This window comes from Antedon bifida, chromosome 6, assembly GCF_963402885.1.
Source record: "Antedon bifida chromosome 6, ecAntBifi1.1, whole genome shotgun sequence".
NCBI classification, from domain to species: domain Eukaryota; kingdom Metazoa; phylum Echinodermata; class Crinoidea; order Comatulida; family Antedonidae; genus Antedon; species Antedon bifida.
This window is the reverse complement of record NC_136231.1, coordinates 19,443,820-19,461,107: the sequence shown is the minus strand read 5'-3', so window position 1 is coordinate 19,461,107 and position 17,288 is coordinate 19,443,820. Positions and strand designations below refer to the sequence as shown.

Genomic DNA, 17,288 nt, shown 5'->3' with positions numbered 1-17,288 from the left:
TTATATTTGAATCTACACTGGAGATTATGCAACAGGGCCATGGTAGTATTTTGTTTATTATTGTATACTGTATTATTAATAAACCACAAAATTAGTAGTCGTCTCTCACAGCTGATAATCTTTGGCAGGCCCAACATTTCTCTTTCCAGAAAGTTGATTTCCGGTTTTCAGCAAGTCTACAATTGGGGAGTTCCATTTTTAGTAAGTTAGCTGTGTAATGTGTATAAACTAATTTGTCAATATTATTATACTGTAATAGTTTAATGTAGAAATCCTTGTGACTGTCTACTAACAAATTAGATAATATATGAACCTGTACAAATGTCCCTTTTCCTGGAAATGTATATAGTATATGCTACTTTGCCAAAATTCACTTAATGTCTGGGCCATCTGCCAATACTCTTAATATTAACCATAGTTTTACTGTCAATCAATGCTTTCAATCTCTCAGTCAGTAACAGGCTTTTTTTTTGTATAGGCACAGGGTGGACAGTAGTAAGCAGAGGGTGTTGTTAATGTAGGTAATTTTAGTCTGGTTGGAAGAGGTTTGGGGTGGGTAAACCACAGCCACTTTGTTCACATTACAACGACATCTGTCTGTCTGTGATATACCTTATTCAAGCAAGAGGAATATGTTCCTCAATATCATGTTTACACCACCTGCTAAAGACCAGAGATAAGATAACATTCGATGTACCTGTATTCGAAACAAACACAATTTTACTACAGCAATCAAAAGTTAGGGTAAAGGTAGTAGTATCAAAAAGTTAACTATGGGTTAAGATCTTTAAAAGTACTTGTGAAATAAGATAACATGTCATTTATTGTATTGAAAATAAAAACAACAAAAGTTACTAAGGCCTGTACAGAGTTCATCTATGGTACAACCAAAGATCGTATCAACGATATCTAGGTATTGAAACATGAAAAATTAAAGCAATGGGAAGAGGGATGGTGAAGAAGAAATCCACCATCTGACAAGCAACAAATAAAAAAAAACAATTAAAGGGTCATTCACAACTCCGGCTCCAGTTCAGATTCATGTCAGATTATGAGTACAGCATTAGCAATTATCGATCGATCGAGTAACACGATTGGTGTGGCGCGTTGTGCCAGAGCAGGTGTGAAAAGCCCGTAAGGGTTGATTAAAAGAACTTGAAAGTACTAGGTGGGTATTCAATGGTTTGTAAGAGCTAAGTACTTCAGAAAATTGTCTAATTTAGACCCAGATAAGTCTGCTTTAATCTGGCTGAAATCTTGTGTTGTCAAGAACTAATGTTAGCTTACCAGGCTAGCAGGACTTGGAAGTGATTATGATGTCAAAGGTAACCTATTCAGACTGTCACTAACTTGGGAATTATGATAACTATATACAGCAACTAGATCTAAAATAAACTGTTTCATACCATATGTTTTAGTGATTTACTAAATACTTGATTTAAATGAGAGGTTAAATGGGCTAATAACCTTCCCTCTAAAAAAGAGAAACTTCTTCATAAGTTATAACATAATCGAACACTACAACACATTCAACCAGCTAAATTTATGCTAGCCTAGCAGCCTAGCTCCAATGAGAGGCTACGCCAACAACAATATATTCTTGCTCAACTCGGTAGTAGTATTGCAAAATGTCACTCCACCCAAAAAAATATAGTGCAACAAAATTCTTGATAGTTTTCAAACATGCTTTAATAAGTTAACAAGGACACTTAAAACTTCCTCTGATTAATAAAACGAGACATGACATGTGAAAAAGTAAGGAAATAGAATATAAAGTCCTGGATACAATATTTCATCATGCAAAATTTCGAAAGAATGGTATTTTACGGTTTCTTAAATTGTGCATTAAACTTTGGTGTCAAGTGGTTTAAACAGGACTGCGAACCTTGACACAATTTAACATGGTATCAAAAACACAAACACTTCACTTTAATATCTATCTAGGTTTCAATATTAAACATACTTATCTGGTTGAGGTGCAATACTGTCAACCATGTGATTAATGCCAGCAATTAAACACTTCTAGAAAAATATCCATGCAATTAGTGACTTGTTCTTCCCATTAAAACACACACAAAAAAAACATGATACAAGCTATATATCTAACATAACTTCTCACTTTCTGTGTACTTTATACACTTTTTATACTACATAGCCTATTTAAATATGTATTGAAATTGCATCTTGTTTTATAAAGGGCCTAATGTTGTGAAACCTTTAAGCGCTGTTCATTATTTCCCCAGCCATTTTTCCACATATGGAAACATACTCCTATAATGCAGCTGGTAATCAGTGCAAAGTTGTGTTTTGACCTTACCAGTCTCAGTGTCCACCTCTGTAGAGGAAGAACAAGACTCGGCACAGCTCCTCTGCAAAGATTTTGGTTGATACAAACATAAAATGTGTATGTTTGTTGGTTGTTTGTTTGTTTTTTTTATGGTTTTTAAACATTACCACCCTAAAATCTTCAAAGACATAATCGTAGCTCACCATTTCACTCTATTAGTATTATAATTTCTCCTTTAGAGATACAGTATTATATATTTGAAATTGATTTTATATTTTTATTATTTTACTAATTAAATAGTAAATGCTAAAAAAAATATATATTTTTTTAAAAAGCTTTAGAAAATATAATTATTATTATTATTATACATTATATTTATACATTCTAAAATTCTATCAAAAAAGTTTTTGTTGTTTTTTATGTATATATTATAAATACTACAAACAAAATTTTGTTCTCAAGTTTATTGAAGGCAGTTAGCAAAAGACAATGGGTATTTAATGCTATTACGATAATTTTGCTACCTTGGCCGATTTTGATTAACCATTTTGTAATTAGTTTTGTTGTAGCGTTAGGCTGTATCGCACATGCGCAAATCAGTTATATCACCATATTATAATTTTTGCTTAATAATTTCATATAGTGTAGTTGTTACATCATTGTACATGCTATACTACCATGTATGCATAAATTGAAAAATCAAAAAACATATATTTTTTTTTGAAAATATAATTTTTTCATGGAATAATTTTTTATTTGATTTGGTTTGTAAATTGATGATATAATATTAAAATAATATTTATTATGTGACTGCATCCAAACCAATATATGATTTAGAGCCTAGTTCAGCAATTGCTTTGGGCCGATCCTGTTGTGGCCTAAATGAGTGGGGCCAGCCAAAATGCAGTGATCTGTATAGAGTGTTCGTCCTGATTGCATGTTTGGCCTAAAAGTGAACATTTGAAAGTTCTTTTTCACTTATTCACTGAATTTTGTGTATTTCTTTTATATAAATAATAATAATACTATTTTGATATTGTAGGATAGATGTAAACAAATGTTTTACTCGCCATACCACTGAGATGAATAATAATAATAATAGTTCATTCTTATAAGTGCATATAAGCAAGCTCTCAATGCGCTGTACATATATTGAGAAGTGGCAATAATTTTAATTAATGAAAAAGAAAAACTTCAAATGTGTCTTGAAAGAGTTTAGAGTAGCACAAAGATTTGACCTCAATGTAATGGTTAAAAAAATATGTACTATATTTGAATGGGATAAGTAATACCATAAATGAATTAATCATCATTAACTTGCAGATTGAATGTTGTTGCTGATTTAAACTCCTCAACTACCATCTCTCGTATCTTGTCTATTAAACCCGCCTGTAAACTTCCACCATCTAACAATAAATACTTCTTTAATGACAGCAACATCTAAATAACAAGGAATGAATATGAATAAAATACACATGTCTCTTTAATACAAAAAAAAATGCGTTCTTGAGTCTGCACAGTGGGATAACCCGTTGTGACAACTGCTCAATTAGAAAGCGTCAAAATATTGGGCTTTACAATTTTAAAGATTTGACCTCAATGTAATGGGTAAAAAACTATGGGCTATATTTGAAGTGGGGTATGAAATAATACCCACAAACAATTGAGAATTGTAGTATTCGATTGGGAACTTTCGTTGTCAACGTAAAGATTTGTACTTTTTGTATTCGAATTGTAAATTTGTGCTCAACAGAAAGACATTCGAATAGAAAACGTTGACAACGAAAGCTTTTTCGTTAAGAACAATCTCAACGCTCAAAATACTCCGTTAAATAACTACTCAATGGTCCCACTCGAATACGACAATTAATACAATATTAAATAAAACAACATAGGGAAATGAACCGCTTTATCCACTTGTTTTTTTTTAAACCAGGAATTCTTTACAGCTGGGTTGACTGGAAGTCATTTCTAATGAAAATTTAACCCAGTATGGCCTAACCCCTCGGCATTACTTCTTTGGAGCCCATATGATGTATATTTTTAACAGCAACAGGCCTTAAAAATATTAGTAATGTAGCCTAATATTATATATTGTCATCGAAACACCATTCCAGAATGAAAGGCAATTCACATACATAGAGACTGTTGGGAATTGATAGGTCCTTTCCTGTTTCGTTTATATTCTAAACCAACACATTTTTTCTGTGTCACATCCTTGTCATGTCCATTTGGTACTAATGATAAAAATGTATGCATTTTATTCCCAGCGAATAGTAACCAATTCAAATTGCACACAGATGTATGCATTGTTCACCCATACACTTTATTAGACACATGACTGGCTTAAATAACCTTGTAATAAGTTTGTAGTGTACATATACGGTAGTTACCTTTTCAAGGTATGTTAATTCCCACTTTCTCCGATAGCGCTCCATCATTTCAATCCGACTATTAAAAAATAAAAAATGTGTCATTAAAAAGGTTCTTTTTTTCTCAATACATTGCATAATAAATTAACATGCTTTAACTTTATACTTACAAAAAATATCTCTCCAATATTAATTGCTGTTTTTTGTTGCCCTAAATTGGTGCTTTCCAACGGTTTCTCGACCTTTCGTTTTCGTGATTTTATTGTGTTGTATTTTATTAAATCAAATCATCTAGAATACTAAATCTAAATCTTGTATTTTTCAAAAGAATTGCATAACGGAGAAATGACTTATTACAGTACACAATAAAGTGTCCCCTTAATAGGGGTGTCCCTACATAGGGGTTGAACAATATATTGGCTCTTTGTCCCATTCATAAGGTGTCCCCTGAATAGGGGTGTCCAAAAGGAGAGGTTCTACTGTAATTATTGTTATTATCCTTCAAGGAGCCAATTATATTTCTAACAATAAAATACAAAAGATTTGTATTGTTAAACTTACTAGCTGTATGTTTTAAATTTGTGAAGTAGATTCATAGTGACAGTTATTAATTCATTGGCATCAATCACCGGATGAACAACATCAAAATCAAACTGAAATGGTTGCTCTGAAAGTAATCAAAATCAATACATTATTTTTTATTTCATAGGCTTCCAACAGTGAGTACAAACTTGCCAATTACAGGATGGATAAAATATTTTATCATGCTTATAAAGTCTCATTTGAGGCTTAGGGAGTGGAGTTGAAAGAGTCGTGAGTTACAGCCCTGGCACTAGGTCAGGATTGAACCTTGGGATTGGAAGGCAAGCATGTTGACCACCAAGCTACAGTTCCATTTAACAATCGAACCTGAATAAATCAATAAATAAATCATTACAGATGTGCTGTGTCAGTTTGTACTGCTTGATAAGAAAAAAAATGAGAGCAGAGGTATTTCACTCAGTGGAAGCATGATCAACAGTGAATATGAATGCAACTAGTGGATGAAATATTGTTAAATATATCAATTCAATACATTATCATGATTTAAGCCAAACTGAGAGCAGCAATATTTCACTCAGTGGAAGCATGATCAACAGTGAATATGAATGCAATTAGTGGATGAAATATTGTTAAATATATCAATTCAATACATTATCATGATTTAAGCCAAACTGAGAGCAGCAATATTTCACTCAGTGGAAGCATGATCAACAGTGAATATGAACGCAACTAGTGGATGAAATATTGTTCAATATATCAATTAAGTACATTAACATGATTTAAGCCAAACTGAGAGCAGTGGTATTTCACTCAGTGGAAGCATGATCAACAGTGAATGTGAACCCAACTAGTAGATGAAATAATTGTTCAATATATCAATTAAGTACATTAACATGATTTAAGCCAAACTGAGAGCAGCAATATTTCACTCAGTGGAAGCATGATCAACGGTGAATGTGAACCTAACAACTGGAAATGTTGTATATATCATTATCATTCAATAAGTCCTTTTTTATGTACAGTATATGTAGTATTATCTTATTGTATTATATGGAAATGAGTAATTGTAAATTATGAAACTGGAGAGTAGAGCATTACTGGCACAAACTATTTTGTCTTACTTGTTTTTGAGGTGATTAAATAAATGAATGAATACTATTGAATATTAATATGAAACATAAAACAAAGTACATAATTTACTTCCTTACAGTAACTTCATGACTTGATATCATATTGTTGTGTCAAGATAGGAAGCCATGCTGGAGATTTTACCATTACTACTGTAATTTTATTACAGTAACGGCAGTGAAGTACTATCTACTAATTAATTAGCTTCTATTGAAGTAAATGAAGGAATTGTTTGATGATGAACTGAAGCCCAAAGCTTTGTCATCACACTTTGATCTCAAAGGGGAAGGCACAAAGAAGTTCCGGTGTTCCACAAATTGTAGGTTATTTTAATGGTTTCACAGTCTAACAATGACCAAGCTTTTAAAAAACTTGAATCGTCTAATTCCAAGGTACAGTATTGGTTTATAAATACTATGTACAGTAGAACCTTCGTTTTACGTACCCTGATTATACGTTCCCTTGATTTTACGTACGCTTAAAATTACCGATGACGTCATCATTTTCTTACATTGAGGGCGCAATTTAACAACAACAAAGCACAAACCCATGGCTGTGTGAGGAACTCATGTGCATTCCCCTACAGCAGCGACTGTTTTTATTGATAGAAAATACAAGAACATTGATATTTTATTTATAACACTTTATTTAAACTAAATCGCACAGCCTGTATATACTGTACTTTTCTAGGCCTCACATCTTGCTAGGCCTGCTAGCCTGGCCTAGATTAGTCTAGGCCTCTAGGAAGGGCCTAGCTAATCTAGTGACCACCTGCATGCTGTAGGCAAACACGGCAGCCTTTTTAGCTACGATCTACGTATTTGGGGGTCAATTTAAGGTAAACCTTGATTTTACGAATCCCTTGTTTTACGTACGCCTTTCAGTCCCGTACCGTACGTAAAATGGAGGTTCTACTGTACTGCATTTATAAATTTCCCAGCCGGATTGCCTAGCTTGGTATTCTAGCCCAAAGACAGGCATACAGGCAGGACATAATGACATATTTATTGGCCATTTTATCTGCATTTATTGGTTGTTTGAAGAATGCACATCGTCAACCCAGAAGAAGGGAGCATGCATAAATTATTATTATAAATAAACACTATTTTTTTTTTTTTGTAAGTAATTTAAACAGTTAATAAAGTTTATCTATACATTCCACTATAAACTCCTCTTTAGTATAGAACCTTATAGCAAATATTAGTATACAAATGAATTAACTTTGATGGAATACTCACTCGTCATCTCTCCATCTAACCACTGGTCACAAATGATCATGAAACGGAATTCTGATTCATTCTGGAAGTTTCTACCATAAGGATTGACAATAGCCCCAACAAACGGAGCTCCACCCTGCACGAACCAGCTCTGCAAATTGAAAATCATATATTGACTAATGCTATATTTTTTTATTGTAGTTAATTGTAGTGTAGGCTACAAATAACAAATAGCCTTATGAAAAATATGCAGATTGAATACAACAATTCAATGTTAACAAAACTAAAAGTTTCTTTACAGAATGGGCCTAGGTTAGGCTACCACTGAACTGTATGAATGTTTAATATTGTATGAATGAATAATTCGTACATCATCATTGGGTTTTCGTTGTGGCAGAAATGTCATAGCAATTTAAGCAAAGGATGATCTCCATTGTAATCATACCTGAAATTGCGATTGCGTTTCGATATCTCTAACTGATGGATTCGGTGGAAAGGTAGGATGACTGTGGTACCATCCAACAACCTGTAATCCACTATTTATAATTGCTTCACAAGCTTCTGTCTGAGAAACTGAAAATATATAATATATAATTCAGGAATCTACTACCACAAACAGCATGTTTCTTTGATTGGTGCTCAGTTCGGTGGAAACTGAGAAAATTATTATTATTTCTCTACACGTTTAACATGGTCACATTGCAGTAGATACTATTAGACCATCTTCAACAGCATTTGAATAAATTTAGATTCAATGTCTTGCAATGTTTACCGGTTAACGATCTATTAAATATTTTTGAATAGTGTATATAGTAAATATGTCCAACATCATAACATCCCTTCTGAAGGGTGAGGCTATAATACAAAATCTACACTAGCACTGACCAACAGCAATAATAATTATTTAATTATTATTATTATTAATTAAATGTTTGAATAGCCAAAACACATAACCATTCTGGGGAAAATAGTGGAAAGCATCATGTCACAACAATAAAGAAATATAGAGTTGAGTGAAATGATAGCATACCTGGGTCCATCTCACATTGCATGCCAGTACTAAGACTGTTACAAGGCACTGCGGTTTGAATTGTAAGTTGACTTTGATTAAAACATCCACCTAACAGACCAATCACCTCTGTGCCTGACAGATGTGCATGAATGTCCATAACGATAAGAGATTTAGAAGTCACCTTCAACATCAATGGGGCCTAGAAATAAATAATAGTGGAAGTTCATGGTTAAGTTGCATTATCATAATTACAGGGCTGTGGATTAACATACTGGCATTGCTACAGTTTGGGTTTTGTTATGGTTAAACAGCGTGTTAAAGGCAAATACTGTCTTTCAGATGAGACATTAGGCCGTTGGTTCTATGTGCAATATGGTTCATGTGCATATTAAAGAACGTGGCTCATGTGCATGTTAAAGAACGTGGTGTATTGACCAATTCACCGCCAGAAGGAGCCAGCGGAAACAAGTCTACAGACTTAGTGAGCTATCCTTGGTATGTAACACCAAAATAACGACTTAAAGCATGGGTTCTAGTTATCACCCTGTTGTTATCCCATAATAAAACATATGCTAAATATGTCAAAAAGTATTATGACACCTGCCACACTATATACTTCTGGCCTAATGTACAAGAAATCAATGGGAACCAGAAGAGTACTACTGAATCTCTGTCACATGCATCTTTCCTTTTCATTGGAACGATGGCAGTGGTAAAAGAGAGACTCTGCTGATGGAATTGACCAAGAAAGACAAGGTTCTACTACTTACTGGTGTTAAATTTGAAAATTTTGAGCAAGCAATTAATTTAAATGGATCATATGACTTGGCTTTCTGTTTTGTTTGTGTACGGCTAACTCTGTAATAAAAAAAACAGTAAATAGAATATTTCTGTTATTATGGCCTTGTCGAAAAACACCATTGTGGTGAACAAGTGTTACCGTGATTAAATAAAGTTTTTTTATTATTATTATTATTGTTATACTGCTGTATTTATGTTTTCTATTTGACCCCTTAATATCAGTTCTTTTTTAATCAATACCTACATGGGTTATCCTCTTAAGTTGATAAATAAACAAAGAATAACTATCATAGAGTAGCTATTGTTAGATCGAAACCAAAAATAAACTTCCTTAGTAGGATGTAACAAAGAAGTATTTTGTGGTATAACTTGTAAATGAAATTTAAAATGTACCTGACAGCAGGCGACTTGTCTTTCTCTTCCATAATAATTGCATCCTTTTTTCGTTTTGGTCGCTATAGTAAAAAACAATAAAAATCTAATTTCTAAATTATGCCAAATAAGATAGTTCAAAAAAATTAAATCCTTTGCACTACCAAATTCCAAAACAAACATTTAGTTATAGAATTAAGTTATAAATACAACAATACAAAAATCCTATTTGCTAAAAAAGACCTCAATATTAGCACAATGACTAGCAGTCAAGTAAATAATTTGGATAAATATCAAACCAACTAAAAACCAATTCTGGTCTTTTTCTAAGTTAATTAAATAACTAACACATTTTTTGGAGAGAATTTTAAAAAATGTATGTTTTTTTTACCATTGACATTCTTCTGTTTTCAATTAAATTGATCTTATCTTCTTTAGTCAATTTCACAGAGCACATCTTTGGTTTCCATTTAGCATTAGGATTTTCTGCAAGGAATAAGGAAAAACAATATAAACATGTCAAATTCAATACGAAAAACACTAGGTAAAAAAAGTTAATGAAAGTACTGTACTAATAAGAAATATTTTCCCCACCCATCCCACCAATCACTAACCTAGTCCAACATTGATAGCACCAGCTCTCTCAAGGTATTTGTGTATACATCCAATATCATTGACATTACCAGCTTTGTGCCTCTTCTTAAGTATATTCCGGATTACACCACAGTTCATGTAATTCTGTTTATGAGATTCCCTGTAAAATAAATATCATAAAACTATAGTTATACTATAAACTAATACTGTTTACACACTCTTTTTTTTGGTTTAAATTGTTCTGCATTTAAACGTGTGGTACAAATTAGCTATATCGCAGCTACATTTGACTCATGAAATATTAACAAACATTCATTATTTGTATGATATTTTATATTCAGAGTGCAACAAGAATATACAAATGCAGGAAGAATGTAGTGTTATGATAACGTCAACAACTTCCAGTAGAGTCTCCTCCATTGGGACACCTCTACTCAGGGAAACTCAAACTTTTAAAGGAACACTTCCATGTGAAAGAAATGAATGGCATTACATCTTTTAAATTTATATTTCAGAGTGTAACAAAATAATGTCAGTTGATGTCACTCCTCACAAGGCAAACACACTATTAAGTGGCAGATTTGTTGGGTCTCAAAGGTGTCCCTCTAATAGAGGTACTAATATAAATTGAATTGTTGAAAAAACATATGTTGATATTATAAAGTTTGCGGTACACCACATGTATTAGTTCTGAAAAGAACTGTTGAGTTTCTCGACGTTTTTCGATCAATATGCTTTGATCGTCCTAAGGAGTGAGAATGAAAAAATATACTTACCAGGTTCTCAAGATCAAGTTGCGTATAAATAAATAACGTTTTTTAGACTTGCAAACACCCGATTGAGAGGAATAGCATTTAAAACTAAATGGGTCATCATTGACTCCCGACTTTTTAAGTGCGGTTTGCGAAACGGGTACAACCTCATGTGATGTAGACATGTTAAACGTTGGGTCTGAAACAAATAAAATTTACTATCACATTAATAACCATCTATTATACTTTGAAAACATGATCTCATGAATATACTGGGCATTTACAAGGGCATGTCTGCAAACCAAACCACATATTTGCTTATAATTATTTTTGTTATTATTGTTGAAACCATCATTGATTGTATCCTTCAAACTGCTGATTGGTTTGAAGAAAATCATTGACAATCGCAACCTTATATAACAAAACACAACCCATATACAAAACTTCTCTATCATAATATCAAATAAAATTTTAATTTTGGTATGATATGAGATTTCCTGGAATGTATTTGCTGCCATCTTAGAGCTCTGTCTACACTATCAAACTTTATGTGACAAAAAAGTGTGATGTGACCATATGGACATGATGATGTCATGTCACTACAATATTTGGTCACATCACTACCATATTTGGGCAGTTTGATAGTGTAGACATCGCTGATTTACGTAGTTGGTCAGACAGACCTCAATATTAGTTTTGCCTAAGTGCTAAGAATAACAATCTACCTACAAAACAAGTAACCTACCATGGTCTATGCTTTTGCTTGTTTGATCCTCTTTTCCACTGTTATCCATTATTTCACCAGATGTCAATTGTTCTATATTAGGAGCACTATCTAATTTAACATTCTCTTTAGGTGTCTTCTGAATATCATCATCAAATAAATTCTTTGTTTGCTGTTGATTGTTTTCATTTAATTGTTTTTTGAAAGACATTATATCTGCAGTGTCAATAAGTAAATTTGACGGTTTAATTGCAATATCAGATTGGAAACCAACTTTTGGTTCTTCTAAGTCATTATTTTCTTCCACTGAGTCTTGTCTGACATTCTCAGAGTTCACTGTGATGAACATTTGACCTTTTAAATTATCATCATTTTTATTATGTGTTTTATTCTTGGTCAAATCTTTAGAGTCAGTCAGCTTAACAGTACAATGTTTTGTAATATCTTCTGAAATAAAATTGTTTAGTTTAATGTCTGCAATAGGTTTTTTGTCTAGAACAGGTGTGTTTACTACAACAGGTACTATTTTGTCTGCAACATGTAGATTTTTGTCTGCAAGATGTAGACTTTTGTCTGCGACATGTAGATTTTTGTCTGCAACATGTAGACTTTTGTCTGCGAGATTCAAACTTTTTTCTGTGACAGGTAATATTTCGTCTGTGGTGACCAGTACTATTTCATCTGCCAGAGCTACACTCTCAAAAAGTACTTTGGCTGTGACAGATGTTTTGTAGAGTGGTATACTTTTCTCCTTGATAGGTAATATTTCATCTGTAACAGGCACTAATCTGTCTGTCACAGGCATTCTTCTTGCACAAGTTTGATCAGATTCTTGTACTTTCTTCAAATCAGATTCAACAGTGCCTTCAATTTTTGTAGAAAGTGGAGACAATTTCTCCAAGCATACTCGTAATTCTTTACATTGGCTTTGATCACCTCCGACTCCAGAAACTTTTGCTGGTGAATAACTTTCATTGTTAATACCAGAATTAGCAACATTACTTGATATACCTTCACCCTCATCAATATTTGATATAGAATTTTGACTAGAATACTGTTCACTCATGTCCGAATTTTTTAACTTATCAGTGAGCAGTGTATTGGATTTATCTTTAGAGCAATCCAAAGAACAATCTGTAGTACTGTTCTCTGATAGGCTGGATATTGTTTGTTTATAGAAAGCAGGACTACGAAGAGATGTATTTGAGTCATCAGAATCCATTTCAACGTCAATATCTACATCTTCATCTGAATCTAACTTCTGTATTTTAACTGCTTCTCCTTGAATAATAACAGGTGATATATTTAACAGTTTGGAAGTTGTTTCTTCTTGTGGTTTTTTCCCAGATTTTTTAGGTGATCGGCTTAGTCTTCGCTTTTTTAGCGATTCCTTCTTGCTGCTATTATCATTTTCTTTTGGCGACAAATCGCCATGTGACTGGGTTTCCTTTAGTTGATTAGGTGTAAGCATCTTTAGCTGCTTTCTGATATTAGCAGGTGTATCAGACATTTCTGATTTCTAAAAAAAAAACCAAAACGATTTCATTATGTATTGGTTAACATTATTAGATTACCGCTAAATAATAAGCTCACTGCAGCAGTGCAATATTCTTAACTCAACAAGCATAAGAGCATGGAAACCTTCGGGATGAAAAAAGTGTTTTAGAATAGTAATTCAATAGACTAACTGCAGCAATATAGTACATTGACAGGACTTATTCATTATTACATAACAAGCAATGAGGTAACTGAATGCATCTACTATGTGATACTGTGTTAAATTTTGTTTTAGTTTTATTAGAAAATATCATATGTAGGCGATTTTTTTATAAAATGGTATATGGACTGTAAAACTGTAGAACTATCAGTGTATATTTACCTTTTGTATCACGGCAGCATGATTCTTAACTTGTGATGGTGTTCTTGTTGGTATCATATCAGCTATCTTGCTCCACTGGTTACCATGAATTTCCTTTAGAAAAAAAAAGACTAAACAATCAACTTGAAATCTAAATAATACTCACTTAAGTATTACTCATCTTCTGAAACACAAAATTGGGCCAACCATGACAAAATATTTACAAAATGTCAGAGTGAGCTTATAGCATCATACATAAATCTAAATTATGACCACATTACCCTGGCTTGATTAAAGACTTGTTGTTCCTCGTCTGACCAAGGCATTCGATGGGTGTCTGAATGTTCAACACTTAAATAAAAAATTATATACAAATTATAGATACGATAGACATGGGAACAAAATTCCATTAAAACCATCTTGGGTATTTGGGTAATTTTATCTCAATTCAACCAACCAAAAAAAACCATAAAATATTACATCGTCAGAAAACAGGAGAATCTAAAAATGTAGTTATGGTTGATAAGAGGTATGTATGATAATTATTTCAATTCCTCTTCTTATTTCCTATTCAATGATAATTTATTTCTTAAAATTGAGACATAACCTTTAATGTAAAAATTCAGTAGTCTATATCTCGTATCTCGCAAACCGATAGTCTGATTTAAATTTGGAATTCTGACGTTTTAGTTCAGGGTCTCATTTTGTACCAAATTTACACAAAATCTATGGCATGATAATGTAATTCATTGAGGTACTATACTGTAGAATGACATATTTGTTTGAAAAATCTATGTACCAGTGCACAAATAAATGTTCTACTATACATTGAAGAAGAAAAAGAGCTCACTATACAAAAGACTAGAACATATTTTAATGCATTTCAAGAGTTGGGTTAAGCTTTACTACTACAAATATTCATATCTCACTTAAAAAATGTATTAAAACATAACTCACTTGCGTTTAGATTTGTAGAAGAGTTGCTTCTTTTTACCATGTTTAGAACTCCCTGATCTGGTATGCACACACTTCCCTGAATATAGGCTGAAGAATGCTTAAGGAACACTCATTCAAAACAGTTAATATATCCTGTATTATATTTTATTTATTTATTCCAATTCCTGCCAATAACAAAACAAATTTGAAAGACAATGAATACTAAATGTTTTAACGTCTTAGATTTTGTAATTTATTCAGAGACAGATGAAGATGACAAACAGGGCCACTTGCATAAAGTTTGATAAAAACATTTTCATTTTTCTGTATTTTATTCAATATCGACATTAAAATAAGTAAATTATCATCATTATTATTAAATTTATTATTATTATAGAAAATTGCATAAAATAAATATACTGAAGTAACTGTCATAATATAACGTCACATAATCTAATCCTCAAATATTTGGATTTTGAAAAATTTAAAAATTTATGTTTGAATCTGCGAAAAAACATGTCAAAATACATCAGTGAAAGACACATGGATGTAATTTGTCGTAGAATCACTTTTATAAGATTTTTATGTAAATTTATGATTAACTTTCATGGCAATAAAATATCTGAAAGGATACTGTTCTTCCAATAGCATCTTCTCTATAGCTGTTCTACTCTTCTGATCAATATCTTCATGTAGCACCCATTGTGGCATTTTAGAGTTCATCTGCATAGGAAAAAAAATGTAACTGTATCAACAACAATATTTATTTAACAACAGAGTACTTTACTCTCATTACCTTGTTCTTCGGTTGGGATGTAATGCTGTTGGTCCTGTGTACATACAATGTTAAAGAATTTGGTACACTTTTCAAAAAGAGTAGAGTATTTCTCAGTTGCCAGTTGAGGCTTGAAGATGATAACAAATACCATTACCTTTATTTTTTATTAATGTTGCCTGCTTTGAAAATGTTGTAAAAAATACTGTCAAATCATTATTGTTCTAAAATTATTGTGTAAAAAAAGAAGATGTTCTGTCAGATAAGTGAACAAAAAAATGTCTCAAAATCATGCTCACTTTTTCTACATTGAAGAACCATGGATATTCTGGGAAATCTGCTGGAACGTCTTCTTCCGGAATCATCAAAGATTCATCGCTAGAGAAAGAAGAATTTGATTAATCCTGCATTTTAATTAAATCTAAATGTTCCACCTGGTGGCTAGCTAGTTAGGCTTAGAATATAGGAGGCTAGTAGGTAGGTTAGCTAGGCCTACTATATATTCCTCTACATAAGAGTCACGTGGAGTAGTGGCGGTGGTACTGCAGCTGCTGCAGAGTGGGAGAATCCGGTATAATAGAAACAGGCACCCTGCCCTCTAATCTATCTATAGCTGGCTAGCTTAATTAAGCCTAAGCTTAGCCTAGTTTGCTTGCTTGAAAACAGTTTTTACGCCAGATAATATTATACTACAATATATTAAGCAAATAATTATTGTAAAACCTGTCTCTATCTTCAACACACTCAACATCAATATCCATTTCTTCTGTCAACCCGATCCCCGCCATTATGATTTTTATCGATTGTGTTGTTTTTGTTGTCTGCATGTCAAATTCAGGTCACAGGTCACTTGCTACTGCATCCTTTTGACACAAAACAAATATCCAATCAAAAAAGTTAGAGTACTTATTATATTAGGAGTAAAGAATAACAACAAGGGAAAAGAAATAAAATGTACTTTTATATGTAACTATAAATTTGCAAGCATAGAGAAATTTTAAACTCTACTAAACTGCTCGGTGATATACAGGAAATAAGATGACAAAAATCTGTAAGAATGAGAGAAAATTATTTGGAAAATATTTTCCAAACCATATCGATATCTTATAAAAAGTGCAGAGAATATAATCATCTTGACCTCAACAATCAAGACTTCAGACTTATGACTGTAGTATAAAAGTATAAAATAAAGTATGGTACTGATTTGTGTTATGTAACCACTACCAGTAACACCATTTTTGATACTTGTAACCATTTTTAAAAGCATTTCGTATCAAATGTTGTTTACCTAAAGCCTTGTCTACACTATCAAACTGTATATGACTACCATAGCATATTACTGTCATATTTGGGCACATCACACTTTTTTTGTAAAACTAGTTTGATAGTGGAGCTTAAGAAGAAAAAGACTACTGTAGACACATTTGTTTGTAAATTTCCCATATTTATGCATTTATTTCAATAATATACATTTAAACAATTTCTTACTTTATAGGCTAGTCAATCTAGCAAAAAAAACAGCTCAAAGTGAAACAAATTGCAAACAGAGATTTTTTTTTTTTAAATGGTCATATATGATGAGGAGATGAAAATTTGAGCATCACACCTCTGTCACTCATCCCGAAGGTATGCAAATTAGCTTAAATATGCAAATTAGGGTGAAATTACAGGGTAACCATATCTCAAAAACTACTAGTCCGAGAGAGTTGATTTTTTCACTGATTTATTCAAAATGTATATATTTATATTTACTCTAATGCAACATTTTACGATAAAATGACCGGAAGTACAACATTTGACCTTCGACCCCATTTCTCAATGTTTGCATATACAATGTGACTAAAATGTCTGTAGAGACTTTATTTTGCCCTCAAATGACCCAGACATAGGTTCCTAATAGCCAGCATAGGACCACTT

The 17,288-nt window shown here is 32.5% G+C and overlaps 1 protein-coding gene across 1 annotated transcript; it reads right to left on the bottom strand.

The window, feature by feature from the left end:
• Positions 1 to 1,829: 1,829 nt before the first annotated feature.
• LOC144845693 (uncharacterized) lies at positions 1,830 to 16,165 on the bottom strand. Its single transcript, XM_078703120.1, has 18 exons — positions 16,095 to 16,165; positions 15,671 to 15,749; positions 15,231 to 15,319; positions 14,618 to 14,704; positions 13,942 to 14,011; positions 13,682 to 13,774; positions 11,824 to 13,321; positions 11,103 to 11,277; positions 10,347 to 10,486; positions 10,124 to 10,218; positions 9,754 to 9,815; positions 9,330 to 9,417; positions 8,578 to 8,758; positions 7,993 to 8,120; positions 7,569 to 7,698; positions 5,221 to 5,326; positions 4,681 to 4,738; positions 1,830 to 3,727 (listed from the first exon to the last, which is right to left on the bottom strand). Exons 1-18 carry the CDS (start codon positions 16,157 to 16,159, stop codon positions 3,590 to 3,592), a joined length of 3,282 nt encoding a protein of 1,093 aa, XP_078559246.1. The 5' UTR covers positions 16,160 to 16,165; the 3' UTR covers positions 1,830 to 3,589.
• Between the last annotated feature and the right edge of the window lie 1,123 nt (positions 16,166 to 17,288).